At 39.3% G+C, this 14760-nt stretch overlaps 3 protein-coding genes across 3 annotated transcripts; 1 reads left to right on the top strand and 2 right to left on the bottom strand.

Annotated features, from left to right (window-relative positions):
- Positions 1-1019: 1019 nt before the first annotated feature.
- On the top strand, positions 1020-12813 carry LOC148741197 (uncharacterized). Its single transcript, XM_088736289.1, has 2 exons — positions 1020-3295; positions 12675-12813. The coding sequence occupies exon 1, from the start codon at positions 1088-1090 to the stop codon at positions 1988-1990; it is 903 nt and encodes a 300-aa protein (XP_088592415.1). The 5' UTR covers positions 1020-1087; the 3' UTR covers positions 1991-3295; positions 12675-12813.
- On the bottom strand, positions 3812-5941 carry LOC111322072 (uncharacterized). Its single transcript, XM_022925112.2, has one exon. It carries the CDS (start codon positions 5279-5281, stop codon positions 4091-4093), a length of 1191 nt encoding a protein of 396 aa, XP_022780847.2. The 5' UTR covers positions 5282-5941; the 3' UTR covers positions 3812-4090.
- Positions 7551-12952, bottom strand: LOC111321944 (uncharacterized). The gene is made up of 4 exons (XM_022924963.2): positions 12813-12952; positions 10648-10731; positions 8256-8356; positions 7551-7914 (listed from the first exon to the last, which is right to left on the bottom strand). The coding sequence occupies exons 1-4, from the start codon at positions 12880-12882 to the stop codon at positions 7717-7719; spliced, it is 453 nt and encodes a 150-aa protein (XP_022780698.1). The 5' UTR covers positions 12883-12952; the 3' UTR covers positions 7551-7716.
- Between the last annotated feature and the right edge of the window lie 1808 nt (positions 12953-14760).

The following is a 14760-nucleotide window of genomic DNA, read 5'->3' on the forward strand; positions in this document are numbered from 1 at the left end:
CCCCTTCCCCCTTCCCCCTTCCCCCCTTCCCCTTCCCCCCTTCCCCCCTTCCCCCTTCCCCCTTCCCCCTTCCCCTTCCCCTTCCCCCCTTCCCCCTTCCCCCTTCCCCCCTTCCCCCTTCCCCTTCCCCTTCCCCCCTTCCCCCCTTCCCCCTTCCCCCCTTTCCCCTTCTCTTACTTTCTTAAGCTGTCTTAATGTATTAATGTCTTCTTCAAACTTCAGAAACTATCTACAGCTGTTCAAAGGATTTTTAAAAAAACTTGAATAAAATTGTGCAAAAAATTGGTAAATACAGTGATACCTAAAGATGCAATATCAAAACAGAGGGACAATTTCTTCCCGTCACGGAAAACAGAAAACAAAACATATATATTCGTTTGCTTTAAATGGCACCTTGGCTTAAATGTTATTTGTCTTTATCGCCACATTCCAAACGCTAGTTTCTTTTACTCTAATGAAATAAATAAGTGAAACTAGTCAGTGTAAACTCACCAAACAGAGCAAAATAGAATGAAAACAAACCTTTATTAATTATTTTTTACTTTAACTCATAACAGTATCCCGTGGATTACGCACAAAAACCGTTTTAACAGATAGTATTTCAACAAAATCGCTCAGTGTTTCTTTCGCCTTAATAAAGAGGATACCAAAACCTGCTATGCTTATGCATACGATGTGCCGATGTAATGTTTTTCCAATGTTGTTTTGCGTCAAACATAGCCTGCTAAAAGAAGAGTAACTTTATATTCTTTTTACTTTCCAAGTTACGGGGTCAAACGTCCTGAAAAACAGACGTGCAACATCTACTTTTCCCAGACTGAGAGCGGCTTCACCCGGCATAATGTTGGGCATGTGAAGAAAGAAAGCCGTAAAATGAAAAATAGAACGCAGAGCATTTGGACTTCATTCCTAGTGGACAAATTATATGTCACAAAAAGTAAATATTGCAAGATTGCCACAAGAGACATGAAAACTTTAATTAAACTTTTAAATGAAATAATTAAAAAAGTGCAGTTAAATCTGAAAGAGTATCAGTCAGATTTAAAACGGAGTTGAGTAGTCGTCCAAAGTAGGAACTTTCTTTTTTATGGCACGTGTTTATAGTTCAACAGAGGTGAAATATTCTACCATAAGGAACAACGGAAGTCCGACATTTTGTAGCTTGCGTCGGCAAGACATTGGAGATATTGATAAGGAAACAAGATATCCGCGATGGAAAAGCAGCATTCTGAAACCCAAATTAGTTCCTTTCGAGGAAGCAGTAACACAACAAGAATTTCCGTCCGATCCATCGTTTGACAATGAACAAATATTGTATCGAAGACCAAGACTTGTTCGAGGTTGGTATCTTGGAAAAGAGCCGCTCGTGTATCGCCAACAATCAACACCTTTCCGATTTAGTTTTAATACAAGGAACAACAAAGAGGCGACTAGGGAAGGAGGCAATGAAACAAAACTTATTCATAAGAGGGCAACCCTCGTATATCCTGAAAGCATGAATGTGGCAATCTGCAATTTACAAACAAGGCCTGTTAAACAGGAGAAAAAATTGCCTACGGGAACAGTTAACATGCCATCTGCTGTATCGAAAGGAAAGAGCACGAAAGTCCATTCTAACCGAAGATTGAACAAAAATAAAGCCTCTACAAGCAGCATATTAACCTCTGAGAAAGGAACGTCCGTACATAACGATAAAGATTGGAAAGACTCTGATCAAATCAGTAGGTTGACGAAGAAAGTACATCGACAAAATGACAGACCATGCACGGCAAAATTCCGAGAGAAAAAGCAAATTAAAGGTAAAAATCTTCGAGCGCCAGTCATAGAGTTCCTGAGCGAAGGACATGAAAGTATTTTGAGGTGTGAGAGTGAAAATGAACAAGACAAAGTAGTCGAAGTTTACACGAAGAAATTCCCAGATTGCTGCATGGAGTGCTTCACGTTTAAAGAAAGTGATTATGACATATGGTCACGCACGAACTACTACTGACGTCCCTTCCTCGACAAATTAATAACAAATTTGTGGTTTAATATCTCTCATTGGTCCAAAATTATGAAAGAGCGTTCAAATTGGTTCTGTAGCCCAGTTCCAAGTTTTTCCCTGAAAAAGCTTTTTTACAATCTAGTCTAGCCTTGTTAGTCGATGAATAGCATGGTTGTGTGTACGTCGAAAACTGCGTCTTTGACACTTCCTCTCTTGGAAGTGCTTTTGAATGAGTAATTCCGCCGTAAATTATCAATACATCACCAAAGAGAGAGGTGATAAAAAAAAAAGGGGAGGAAAGTATCAGCTAAGAGATTATTGTTTGATTTGCATAAGTGATCAGCCGATTACGATTACAGTCTGGAATAAAATGGAACGAGTAAAGTTTTTAAGGAAGAGTTCGCTTGGAAGAATTTGTTTGGAAAAAAATATACCAAAACAATGGTGAAGGTGAAGTATTGAGAAAATTTTAGTAAAAGGAAAGAATGCCAGATTCATATTACTGGTCCTACAAGAATCGATGATCAACTTTATTTAGATCATTTCATACATGGGACTGTGATCATGAAAGTGTCAAACAATTTGAAAATTTGTTCCCTTTTTTATAGAGCAAAATAAATGTAACAGTCCCTGTCACTGGTGCTTAACAGTAACGGCTATCAGAATAGACTTTCTCTTTACATTATATAAAACAACTGTTCGTGAGAAAGGCAAGTTAAAAGAACTTAAGAGATGATCAACTGGTTCTGAGTGTCTTCGCGTCGTACAGCAAATGTTCATTTTCATATTTTCCCCACGGGGTAACCAGCACGCTGTTGAGTATGAAAATGCCAAACTAAAAACGAAAACTGCATAACAGCCATAACAGGGTGAGCTGAATGCAGCTAAGTTCAATATTCAATGAATAAATCCTGTTTATCAAGATATAACGGTAATTTTTTCTTAGCTATACGAATTTTCAAAGTAGCGGCAGGAGGAGGAAAAGGAAAAAGAGCCGCATTCGAGAAAGTAAACAAGGAGTTCTCCTTCAAATTTGGGAATCTCTGAATCCCAGATCCTTGCCCTGTTGAACATTTTCTAAAGGAGTGTTGGAGTTATTTTTCAGTAACCTAACGCCAATTACACTGTCTGATGAAAAATTAAAACCGCCGCGAATTGCGGTTATTCAAGTTGGGCGTTATTTACAAAGTTTTTTATGTTAAACTCTGGTTGGTTCCTTGTGAGTCTTGTGATCCTCGATTAACTATGTTGTGATGTGAACGTTTTTTCTCACTGGTTGAAGTATGTATTTACATTCGACGGAACTAAACTGTAAGTAGCAGTGCTAAAAGAATGTAAATATTTTCTTATTGGTATGTTAGCACGTGGGCCGCTATGGCGTTAACTGAGTCTTCTGTTGTATAGCGTATTTAAGCTTTGACATTTCTAATGTATTCATCTCAGCTCTCGAACTTTTCACTTTCTACGTTAAATTTTATCTCACATGTAATTAAGCTGTTTTACCTCTAACCTCCCGAGGTTGGTGCGCCTGCATTTGGATGGGGAATACGTTCCCATTTTTCCCCGTTGGGTTTTTCGGGTTTTCGTATCGAGCGGCGGAACAAGAACGTTTTAGCCCGAGAAGTGATGACTAGTTGTTTATTATGCTGTGTAAATTTGTCGGACGGCATTAAATACTCGGGCTCCTAGTTCGAGTTGCACACCTACGAAGTTACTAAGACAAAGCGCTCTGAAATGAAACTCTTCTCAGCCGTGCTAAGCCGTTAAAAGAAATCAGGTAGCCTAAAATCGACTAGAATCGTAAAAACAGCAAAGGTGAAACAAATATACAACTCATTGAAATTATTAGTGTATTTTTCTGACCTACGCAGCGTAAACAATTACGGTAATATTATTCCTCTGCAGAAAACATTTATCGACCACTTATGCAAATTCATCTTTAACTTCTAATGACATCTGTTTTGGCCAAAATTAGACCTTTGTGCCATGCAAATTCGAAACAAAGTTGTTTTTTTATATTGTTATATACTTTGTTGCTATCATAAGAAAAATATAATAACTATCAATTTAGCTCGCTTAGGACCGACAAAGTGTTCACTTTAACGACTATTTTTTGGCAATCAAAGGGAAAGAAAAAGATGTCATTTTCGTATTTTCTAGTTTTGTTTGCTGTCGCCTCCGCGACCATTTATTATAGTCACTCTGTTCGAAAGCAATTGCTTCTAGGGACAGGTGAACCTCTCCAGTTGTTTTGTCTACAACTGTCGGAAGCTTAACGATGGACTTTAAATTATGCTTTTGTGCCTCGCTGGTTTTAACATTGATATTCAAAGGAAAGAGTTTATTATTTCCACGCTTGTAAATGTTATTCTCCTCAACCACTTCTCCGCTTGAGCTGCTATTCCTGTCGACTTTCTGTGAATTTTTCGCAGATTCACAATTTTCCGACTTCCGCGCTATTTGTGGTAAGCACCTGATGTTGCTAGGTTTCGAATATTGAAGGTGTCCTTTGGAATAAAATATTCTTTTCAGATAGCATTTGCCAGGTTTATCGAGCTTTTCATCTTGGAAAGTGCAATCTTTATAAAATGGGCTAGAGTTTTCAGAATCATTTTCCAGTTGAGAGGAACCAGTAGTCTTCAGATCCTCAAAGGGTTCGAATGTCTGTTCGCTCTTCAGTGAATCCACATCATGACTGCAAGGAGGCTCGTTTTTCTCAAAAACTCTCTCCCCTTTCCTGTTTTGGGCTTTGCTTATTTTCTGTCGTTTAGGCTTTTTTTCTGCAGTACTTTTCTCAAAAGTATCTACAGAATCATCACAGATTTTGCTCAAGCGAGTGATGAATAAATTTTCTTCGTGTATATACTGTTTTTTCATATTAACTTTTGACGCATAACAACACAACTTCGTTCGATTTGGATTCTCCCCAAAGCTTTCAGTACCTGCGAAATATCGAGTTTTCTCAGGGAAACCAAGTGTTTTTATCTTATCATTGACGGCAAGCTCATTCAAATTCAAAATTCGTAGTTCTTTGTCTTGCTTGGAAGACTTAGCAACTTCTTTCCAACTGAAATCGACTGATCTGGTGTGAGAAAAGTTCACTTTCTTTCCAGAAAAAACAGCCTTGTCCAAAAATATTTGGTCCTCGGTGGCTTTGGTGGGGATAGAAGATTCTGTTTGTAGACCTCCCTCAGAAATCACATACATCGTAGCTTTCCCAAACTCCAATGCATTTTTACCTCGTGTATTTCGATCGGTGGCCATGTTGCTACGTATATGTCTCGCAGGGTTATTCATCCCCTGCCTTTTCACCGTCCACTAACGAATTCTGGTCGTAAAAATTCTTAAATTCTCGATCCGTGGTTTTTCCTTGTTTGGTTTTTTAAAGATCTGTGTTTGAGGACAGCTGAAATGTATCTGTGATCTCAAGCCGCTCCTTCCTGAAGTCTTTGTTAAGGAAATGAAGACGATTAAAAGCTTGTACGTCAATCTGGTAGGAAATGAAGCTTTTCACAGAGAGCTAACGCGAAGTCTTGCATTAATGAAAGTAACATCCATCAAAAAGACTCTCTTTCACGTGTCGAATGAGCCACATTCCCTTTCTTAAATATTTGGTTTAAACTGCGCCTACTCAAATATTCATCACGACGTAAATGTACACAAACAGCCTTGAAAGCAAGAGAGCGAGAGAAAATTGACCTCTTCTTACAGTATCTTTTCTTTCCTTCTCATGCAGTGACACAATCGGTGATTAACAGCTTTGTTTTGCACTGATCCCAAACAAAAGAAAAGCAGAATTGATTCAGACTGTCAATTAAGCGTGAAATATTTGCAATTACTAAGCCAGTAAGTAAAAGAATACAACTGATTTGGTACGTACTTGAACAGTTCTATATTGTTAACGAGGTATTAAGAACACTGTTTTTAAAGGTGGTTCATACTTAAACAAAACAAAAATTATTAACTAGAGGTCACACCACTTCAAGACGTCATTTCCGGTAGATCTCGTGATTTCACTCTGCCATAGTAAGATGACTAGAGTTTTTCAGCCTGTGCGCTGACGTCGTTCAAATCATAGCTGTTGTGATGCTTTAATCGGGTAATTATATAATGCAATTGAGCGAAACGAAAACCAGTAATGAGCAATCCATCATACAGTTAAAAAAGACTCCATTGGGAGTCTTCGGCAAAATTAAGAGGTGGACCGTTAAATTGGAAAGGAGCACCAGGAGCTAATTGTTTAAAAGGCAGATAACTCTGTCCAGCGGTTAAATAACTGTCCAGTTGATAAGTGTTGACAAAACGTACTGCGCTCTCCATCGAATAGAGATGTGCACTATGGATAGCGGCGTTATACACCTTTCGGATAACCGGGCTCTGAATAATTGGTACGTGTATGATCAGGTTATTACAGCGTGCGCTTGGTATGCATTTTTGTTTTCTGAATTACGAAGTAAAAAAATTCCTTGCCCGGATTTCATTCAGTGTGCCCCTAGAAAAATCTCTAAAATGACTTTTACGCTTTTTTTAAGTCATTCTTTTGTTCACCATAGAGTCTCCAGTAGCTCAGTGGTTAGAGCATCCGACTAGATCCCGAAGGGTCGTGGGTTCAAGTCCCATCTGGGGCTCATATTTTCTATTACACTAAAAATTCTTTTGTTTGAATAAGATTAGTAAAAAAGAAAAAAAGAAAAGAACTTCTAGCGCTCATTCTATTTATACACCTCGAAGGACACAGCCGTCAAAAGAAAAATTAAAATGCTTAGTGCTATTTTGTTCGAGGATAAAAAAAAGTTAAGAGAGCGCGAAAATCGTTTTCTCCATCCAACAATGTGCATGCATTGAAGTTTTGACAGACTGCGGCCTTCAATCATTGTCTAACTTCTGTCCCAAGTCACTTAGGCTAGATATTATATGGGCGTCTGATTAGGGTGAGTCAACATAAAGAAGCTTGCGATCGTTTATCTTTGATGTGGAGTTAGAGTCGACAATAGGGGAAGGCGTTGCACGTGCACATGTAATTCACAGTAAATTAGCATTCGTAACCTGTTGCACGTGCTTTTGCAATGTAGAGTAAAATCAGCATATCTAGTTTGTTAATGACGACTTTGACTTTACGGAATAAAATAATCACTTCATCGAGAGCACCACGTTATCAACAAAGGGGGGCGGGGAAAGGTTCCTCTCCTTCTTTTTGAACGTCGCTCACCCCCTTGGTACAAACGATTTATAAAGGACGCTGTACACGAGTTATCCGGTTAACCTTTCTTTAGCAGTCAGCCTCATTGTTTTTTCGCCTGCCTAAAAAAGTCCTCTAGGTCTTATTATCCAGGGGACAGGAAGGGCAACATTTTTCAGGCGTAGAGTACTTTATTTTTTTCATTGGTACCATAAACGGCAGTAGTGTTCCCTGCTTTCCAAATCCACTGTCATCATCAAAATGCGCAATTGGAATCTCTCTACATTGGTACCAAGTGGTGGTCAAACAAGGATTTATATCAACGGCCCGGAGAATGAGGAATATTATAATCAACAGTGACATGATATGAGTTAGAAAATGACAGACTTTTAACTTGCACGTTGTCTGTGAACATTTTAATCTACCTCAAAGTGTAAAATTCAAATTACAACAAAGTGTACATTTCCACTAATTTAACGCATTTCACCTTCTGGTGGGAATAAGACAACGATACATGAAGCAGCAGAATAATTTGTTCCCAAGCCTCCGTCATTCAGTGCAGACCCGGTATAAAGATAACAGGGATCTGAGTGTGCTTGATGACGTAATCACTGACTCCACCTAACAATGTGCGCCGCAGTGTTGACATCCCGCGGCCTCCCATCACAATGCAAGTCACCTTCTCTTGACCAGCTATTCTGTGAATGGTCTCGCCCGGTTTTCCAAACTCTACCTTGATTTTCGCCTTAAACTGGAACATAAAACGAAAAGAAAAGCAAAACTAGTATACATGTAGTTACCTTTTAAAAAAAATGTGAAAATACGGCCATGATATCTTACAATATCAAAATGAATACCATTCATGATTCCCCACAGATGAATAGTATTTTTCGCACGCGTTGATTGGCTAGTTCGGAAGTGCTACGAGCAGCCGATGAGACAAATTCGCTCCTCGAGAGTTTCATTTCCGACAATTTTGGTATATTGAAAGAAATAAACCAATTTTTTGGTTTTTATGTGGTATGTCCTCAAACAATTATTCACCTCAATATCGGTGAAAATGAATAATTGTGAACTATAATTAGGTTTTACCCTCCTCTCTTCGCACTTGTGTTTGTACTTCTCGATAACCTTGTCCTTTTTCTCGTCGTGTTCTTTTAAAGTTTGTTTCCATTCTTCTGAATGTGCTGAATCTGCAAGTAAATATATGGGAAGGAATTTATGCGAGAGGTTTAGGGAAAGTACGTTTTTTTTATTGGGGGGGGGGGGTGGGCCGGGGTATTTTAGACATTTTTTGCCAAAAAAGTCGTGGCCCTCCCACTTTCCAGATTGGATTAATGCATGACCCTTCATAAATGCCTAAACAAAAAGGATCTGACCCTCCCCCCACCTCCTCCGGGACAAAAATAACCGGAAGTGAAAATAACTGAACAGAAGTGTTGCTCACATAACCGTGTCTGCGCACATAGCAGTCAATTGCGTGGCGTTGCACTGTGAAAACTTGAAAATGGGCAAAGATGTGCGAAGAATAGAAAGAGGGAAATGCGCTTCTGGAGAATTCCAGGATTTCATGAGGTCAGATGGAGCAACTTGTGGCTATTGTGGCTGTTTGCCGACTCTCCATTCTAAAAAGGATGCCCGCTACTCCTCTGATTCTGTTGTTAGCATATCGGGTGCGGGAACAAGTGAAAGTACAAGTCCAGAGAAGTGGAAAGATGAAGATCTGGGGTGCTTCCCCGGAACCCAAAGGGCGAATATACTGAGTTCTCAAATAGCATTTTGTGAGAAAGGTGAGCTTTATATGGAGTATAAGCGAATGTCGCGTAAAGAGAGAAGTGGCAAACTATGTAAATTTTGCGAGAAGGATGAGACTACCAGCGCTCCACTTCCAACTCGACGACCATATCCCGACTATGGCAAGCCACCAAACTTCCATTATCTCTCTTGGAGTGCAACTCTCACCGATGGCCGTGAGACGGATGACTTCCAGCCTCGAGCTCAGATTATGCGATTGTTTGAGGAAAGTGAACTAGTCAGTGGGGACAGTGAGGCTATTAGAAGGTTTTCATATAAATACATTGTCCCCGAAAAGCTTGTAGCAGAGTATGTTGAGCACCTTGCCCAGATAAAAGTGCGCAAGGAGAAGAAGAAAGAGGAGACTGAAACTGGAGCGAATGGAACGGCTGAACCGGGAGTACAATGACATGGACTGGGTTGGACTGTACACCTCCGATAAGGTGTCGTCGTTGAGGGTGGATGAACTATCCTTGTACTTTTCCCACCTTCAACGGGAAGAAAGCTGAAAAAGTCGCAATGATAAAAGCGCACATTGGTAGCTTGCTGTACAATTTAATGGGGCGTCAACAACCTCGGAAGCCCCCACTCAGAAATGTACAGCAACAAGTGACCTCGTCACTTTCCGAGGTGGAAACTGACTCGCAAAGTGATGTAGTAGATCGAGTTGTCGGTTCAAGCCCGAGTAGCTCAAGTAACGAATCGTCACCGGACACTAATTTTAAACCAGAGCCCCGCGCGGAAACATTACCGGCATCAAAATATGGACGAAAGCGGGCACGGGTCGAGAGAGACAATTACGTTAGTTGGGACAAGATAGTTTTTTGACATGATATTTGGACATCTGTTTAAAATGATGTAGATTGATTTAGACTGGTAGCTTTGCTTGTATATATAAGTTTTAGGTTTCTATACACTTCGCGTGTTTGGTAACAAATAATTAAAAGTCAACTAACCGACATGGAGTAGTTTTTTCCTTGCCAAAAAAAAACACTATGACCCTCCCCCGGCTGCGTATCAAACAGGTTTGACCCTCCCCAATTTGTAAAATATTTACTAATGACCCTCCCCTCCGAAGCCCCGGCCCATCCCCCCCCAAAATAAAAAACGTACCTTCCCTTAGGAAAACAAAACCCCATTGTCACAGATTATTCCCGCAGTTTTAGGAAACTAAGAACCTGTCCCATGAAAAAAAAGAACAGATTGCGCACCAGATGATAATGCTACAAATAAAACGGTTTAGTGATAGCCCTTAAAAAATGTCTAGCATTAATCTCAAAAAAGATACGATCTGTATCTTATTTGTATGAACAAACTACTTCGCCTTAATAATTATCAGAATACCGACGGAGAGATCATCGAACGTGAATTTAAGCTAAATGGAACCCGTATGCTTCTCTTGAAACAACTGAATTTTACAACTGAATAGAAAAAAATGGTTCGTTTTTTTTTTTTACCAAACGTGGAAAAATAAAAATCTGATTCTCTCGTGAGAAATCAAACATCAGACTCCCTTTTCTAAGGTCATGCAGTTCCAGATCTTTCAAGGGGACATTTTTCTATCACAGACGATTAAGCTCAAAAAAAGTTTCCTCTTTAAATCACATCTATTGGAATTAGAATTGGAAGGTAGAACGTAACTGAGTCAAATACTAAGGTGAAAAACTTTTAAGGCAGTACAAACACTTACGTAACAATGCTGGAGGATCAAGCTTCTCGTGACAGTACAGCACGATCAGAGAGTTCTCTTCTCGATGAATATGATTCAAGTACCCTACAAACATGAACAAAGCTACACCTCTGAAACTGAATGTAACGGTGGTGAGCGAGAAACTTAAAGAGTGAATATAGTCTGAGTGAAAACCAGCCCTAAAAACAAATAAAAAGTCAGCTATAAACAAATCATGGACAGCAACAACAGAAATTTAGCTTTAACCAACTTTAGTGATAAGCACCATTGCAATTCCAACATCTTAAAAATTTGAAGATGTAATGCTTTCCATCAAAAAGTTCTTTTCCTTTTTTCAAGTCCGCCTGCGATGGTGGCTGTATCTCTAGCTTACACTAACGGAGATGGTTTGCAGCTATTGCGTCACGCCATCGTGACCTGACAGAAGAAATAGTTCTTCAAAGGAGAGGAATCAATAGCCAACAGCGTATTTTTATTTCACCGAAAGGAGAGAGGAAATGACCACCGCCTGATAGAAAACGTCAAGGCTCGTACCCAGGCCTCATGGCCATCTCTTCCAGTTGTATATTTCAAGAAAGTATGCCAGAGGTGAAAAAAAAAAAAACGTCATGTCTTGTTTAAGTCTGTCTTCTTCACAACATACCACAAATTGTCTCCCAAATAGATATGAATAATGAAATCCGGCAAAGGCCTGATGAGATTTTGTAAACCTAAACATGTTCACTGAATCATTTGAACTGACCCTGCTTTCCTACGGGTGATATGCCTTTTTTTAATTTTCTACAACCTTCTTCCTTAATACGGCTTTAAAACTGATTGCCGACTTTGACCATAGGACGGTAACAGACGCTAAGCTTGCCCTACATTTCTATTTTTAGCCAAAGCGGATTGATATGAAATAACAAAAAATTAAAAATTAAAAAACAGAGAACCAGAAGAGAAACAAACCGCAATCCATTGCCATTTCAGCTGAAATCTGCCTTGTAAATTATTCACCGTTGTGAATTATTCATCGTGTACGAAGACTGATTTCACATGACAGTTGTCGCCTCGAGGAATTCAACACTATCACTTATTTCGTGCATTATTGTTTACGATTAAGTCGCCTAAAACATTTAATTTGGACGTTATTCCGGTAAAAACCTTTGAAAAAATCATACGTATACATATTTTCATGCTAAGGCTTCATTATAAGCAACGTGAAGAGGATGTTGACCAAACAAGAAAGCTAAGATGCGATGAAACACAATCAGGAAACATCCTCTTACAAGCTTGTTATCAAACAGAGGGTTGGAGAAAATGATAAATCGATTTCGATTAAGTTTTTCTTTTTCTTTTTTAAAGGAGGTAGTAGTCACACAAAGCCAAGATTACTCTCCCTAAACGCTAGATGCCCACAGCAAAAGTGCGATTCCATAAAGGAACATGACATAATGTAAAACTGATGATTTCAATTTTCATTTGAATATAATGATCTTCAGTCTTTTTCCGCAACACAGATCATGACTATGATATTGGGCCCGAATTTGTCTTTCTTTTAAGCAATGCCAAAAAAAAATGTTTTGACTAAATCAGATTTAAATCCGCCCAATCTTAATTCAGTTTCTTCTCAGTAAACCGAAAAAAAACTGATTGTATAATTTTCGGCATTTTCCTAACAGAGTCCGAAATTTGCGACATCTTATGTTATCAGTGTGTACTTACGACAAACAAATCTACCAGTGAAATCTGCTAAAAAATTATTCAATTAAAAAATTATTATGCGGTATTGTACACGGGAGCTCTTTCTCAACGTCTAGAACGATACTTAAGTCATTCTTGAAATCATGTTTGTTTCAATTTTAAATTGAAAGCTATAGTAAGCCATATGCATTGCTGAAAAAATAAACGCTATACAGTGGATAGTGCTATTACTGCAAAACTGACGCCGCAGTCAAATGCGAAGCAGTCTCCTGTCGTCTCTACATCGTGTTTCGATAAAACTTTTCCTATTTTAATCTATTCTCTTTCCTTCGCTTTTTCTCTAGGCAGGCGGGCGCGAATCTACTGACAACCAGAGAAGAAGATGAAATCACTTACCCTCCACCAAAACAGCTAAACTTTCATTTCTTTGGAGAAAACTTGTTTCCATCTGAATAAATTAGCACACAATATTTCTTACTCACATTCAAACGCTCTCTCGCTGTGCTCACACTCGTCGACTGCGATCAAGACTGTTCTTGAGTTTTCCGCCATTCCACCGTGCTCGCCCAAGCCTTTAGTTCAACAATTAACCTGCGTCCGCTCCTTGCAAATTAGCAATAATGTAGTGCTAAACATTTATTCGCCCTATAGAAACCTTAACCCCGAGCGTCCAACTGTCTACGGCATATGTAACAACTCACTCATCGGTAGGAGCTCTTAGCGTACTGCCAAAAAACAAAGCGACTACTGCAGGTGCGAGATGCAATTATTTTCTTATCGCTTTCTCTAAGTTTGTGAATTATTAATGGTTTCAGCATTCATTTGACTTGCTAAGGGCTTGAAATCGGCCTTGCAGGCTTTCTGTCAGACAAGTAGCATTAATTTTAGAATAAAATTTACCCCTTAGTGCCTTTAATTACATTTACATTTTAAATGTAAAAATGTAATATTCGGAAACTAGTACTAAAGAATAAGGATGTAAAGGAACCTTTGGTGTCCACACTTAATAACACCGGACTGGAAGGAATTTCATTTGTCTTGCTCTTCTCACTAAGTCCCGCTCAACGAAAAATTGAACGTTTAATTTCTTGGCGTAACCTGATTTAAAAAAAAAAGACCTTTTTAACGTCGCTCCCGGGCTTATAACAATTAAAAATAAATCAAAAACAAAAACAGAAGATAAATCAGTATTAAACTTGTTTTGATCCCAAAAAGCCCTATCAAAGGTTGCGTCGAAAAGTTTTTTACCACAGTTGGCAGTAACGCCACAATCTGATTGGCTAATCTTCCGTTCTCGATAAGAGTACAGCCGACAGACAACGCTGCTTGGGTCAACGGATCACTCGATTTATTGGACGTCAACATTGTGGAAAAAAACAAATCGACAGTGATCTAGCATAGTCTTTACTCGGCAGGATCGACAACGAAATTCGTCATCCCAGTGGACATATTTAGTTAAAGACTCACTCGGCGCACAACATTTTTACAACCGGGATGACGAATATCGTTGTCGATAAGAGTAAAGATCACGTTTTTTAAAGTGCCTGTCGTTATGATTGAGGGCCAAACTACCAAGTTGTTTTCCATCGGTTCTTGTAGCAAAGCAGACATACCGTCGACGAAAAACAATAACTTTGCCACGGTTTTGTTGACCCACTAATCTTGATGACAATCAATTTTAACAGTTTTTAATAAGTTGTGTTTTAGAGCTGTTTACATTGCCTCAACTGGCGGTAACAACTTTTTGCATAGATAGGTCATGTATGGGGAATTATTATGTCCCCAATACATACAATGTCCTAAACTTTACATACTTATAATATCCTAACCTTACATACGACAGACATATACACCTATACAGAGCTACATACAGTTATATATTACTATACACAGCTATACAGGGCTATATACAGCTCTACACGGCTATATATGGCTATACACGGCTATACAGGGCTATACACAGCTCTACACAGCTATACACAGCTATACAGGGATATACACAGCTATACAGGGCTATACACAGCTTTATTACACGACTCGGGCAGTCAGAGGGCCAATAACTAAAATCAACCAATCAAATTGCTCTATAGCCGGTCCAATATTCTCTAAGTATTGGACCGGGCACTGTCCCGAATGGTCCCGAATGATACCGCACCTGTGTCCCTTTGAACTTCAGTCGTATAATAAATCTCTTATTAACCAAGCTTGCTCGGGACCGTACTGGAAGAATATCGGCCCTCGGTCTTTTTTGTACGGACCGAGCTGCGCTCGGTCCGTACAAAAAAGTACGGACAGTACTACAAAAAAGTACTTGACAGTACGGACCGAGCGCAGCTCGGTCCGTACTGTCAAGACCTCGGGCCGATATTCTCCCAGTACGGCCCTCGCGCTGTTAATAAGATATATATACACAGCTATACAGGGCTATAC

This window comes from Stylophora pistillata, chromosome 1 (assembly GCF_964205215.1).
Source record: "Stylophora pistillata chromosome 1, jaStyPist1.2, whole genome shotgun sequence".
Taxonomy (NCBI): domain Eukaryota; kingdom Metazoa; phylum Cnidaria; class Anthozoa; order Scleractinia; family Pocilloporidae; genus Stylophora; species Stylophora pistillata.

Coding starts and splice junctions, on each gene's coding strand:
- LOC111321944 (XM_022924963.2), bottom strand. CDS start 12,882: ATGGCGGAAAACTCAAGAACAGTCTTGATCGCAGTCGACGAGTGTGAG. Junction 8,357..10,647: donor TGATCCTCCAGCATTGTTAC/GTAAGTGTTTGT, acceptor ATTTACTTGCAG/ATTCAGCACATTCAGAAGAA. Junction 7,915..8,255: donor ACAAGTGCGAAGAGAGGAGG/GTAAAACCTAAT, acceptor TTTATGTTCCAG/TTTAAGGCGAAAATCAAGGT.
- LOC111322072 (XM_022925112.2), bottom strand. CDS start 5,281: ATGAATAACCCTGCGAGACATATACGTAGCAACATGGCCACCGATCGA.
- LOC148741197 (XM_088736289.1), top strand. CDS start 1,088: ATGGCACGTGTTTATAGTTCAACAGAGGTGAAATATTCTACCATAAGG.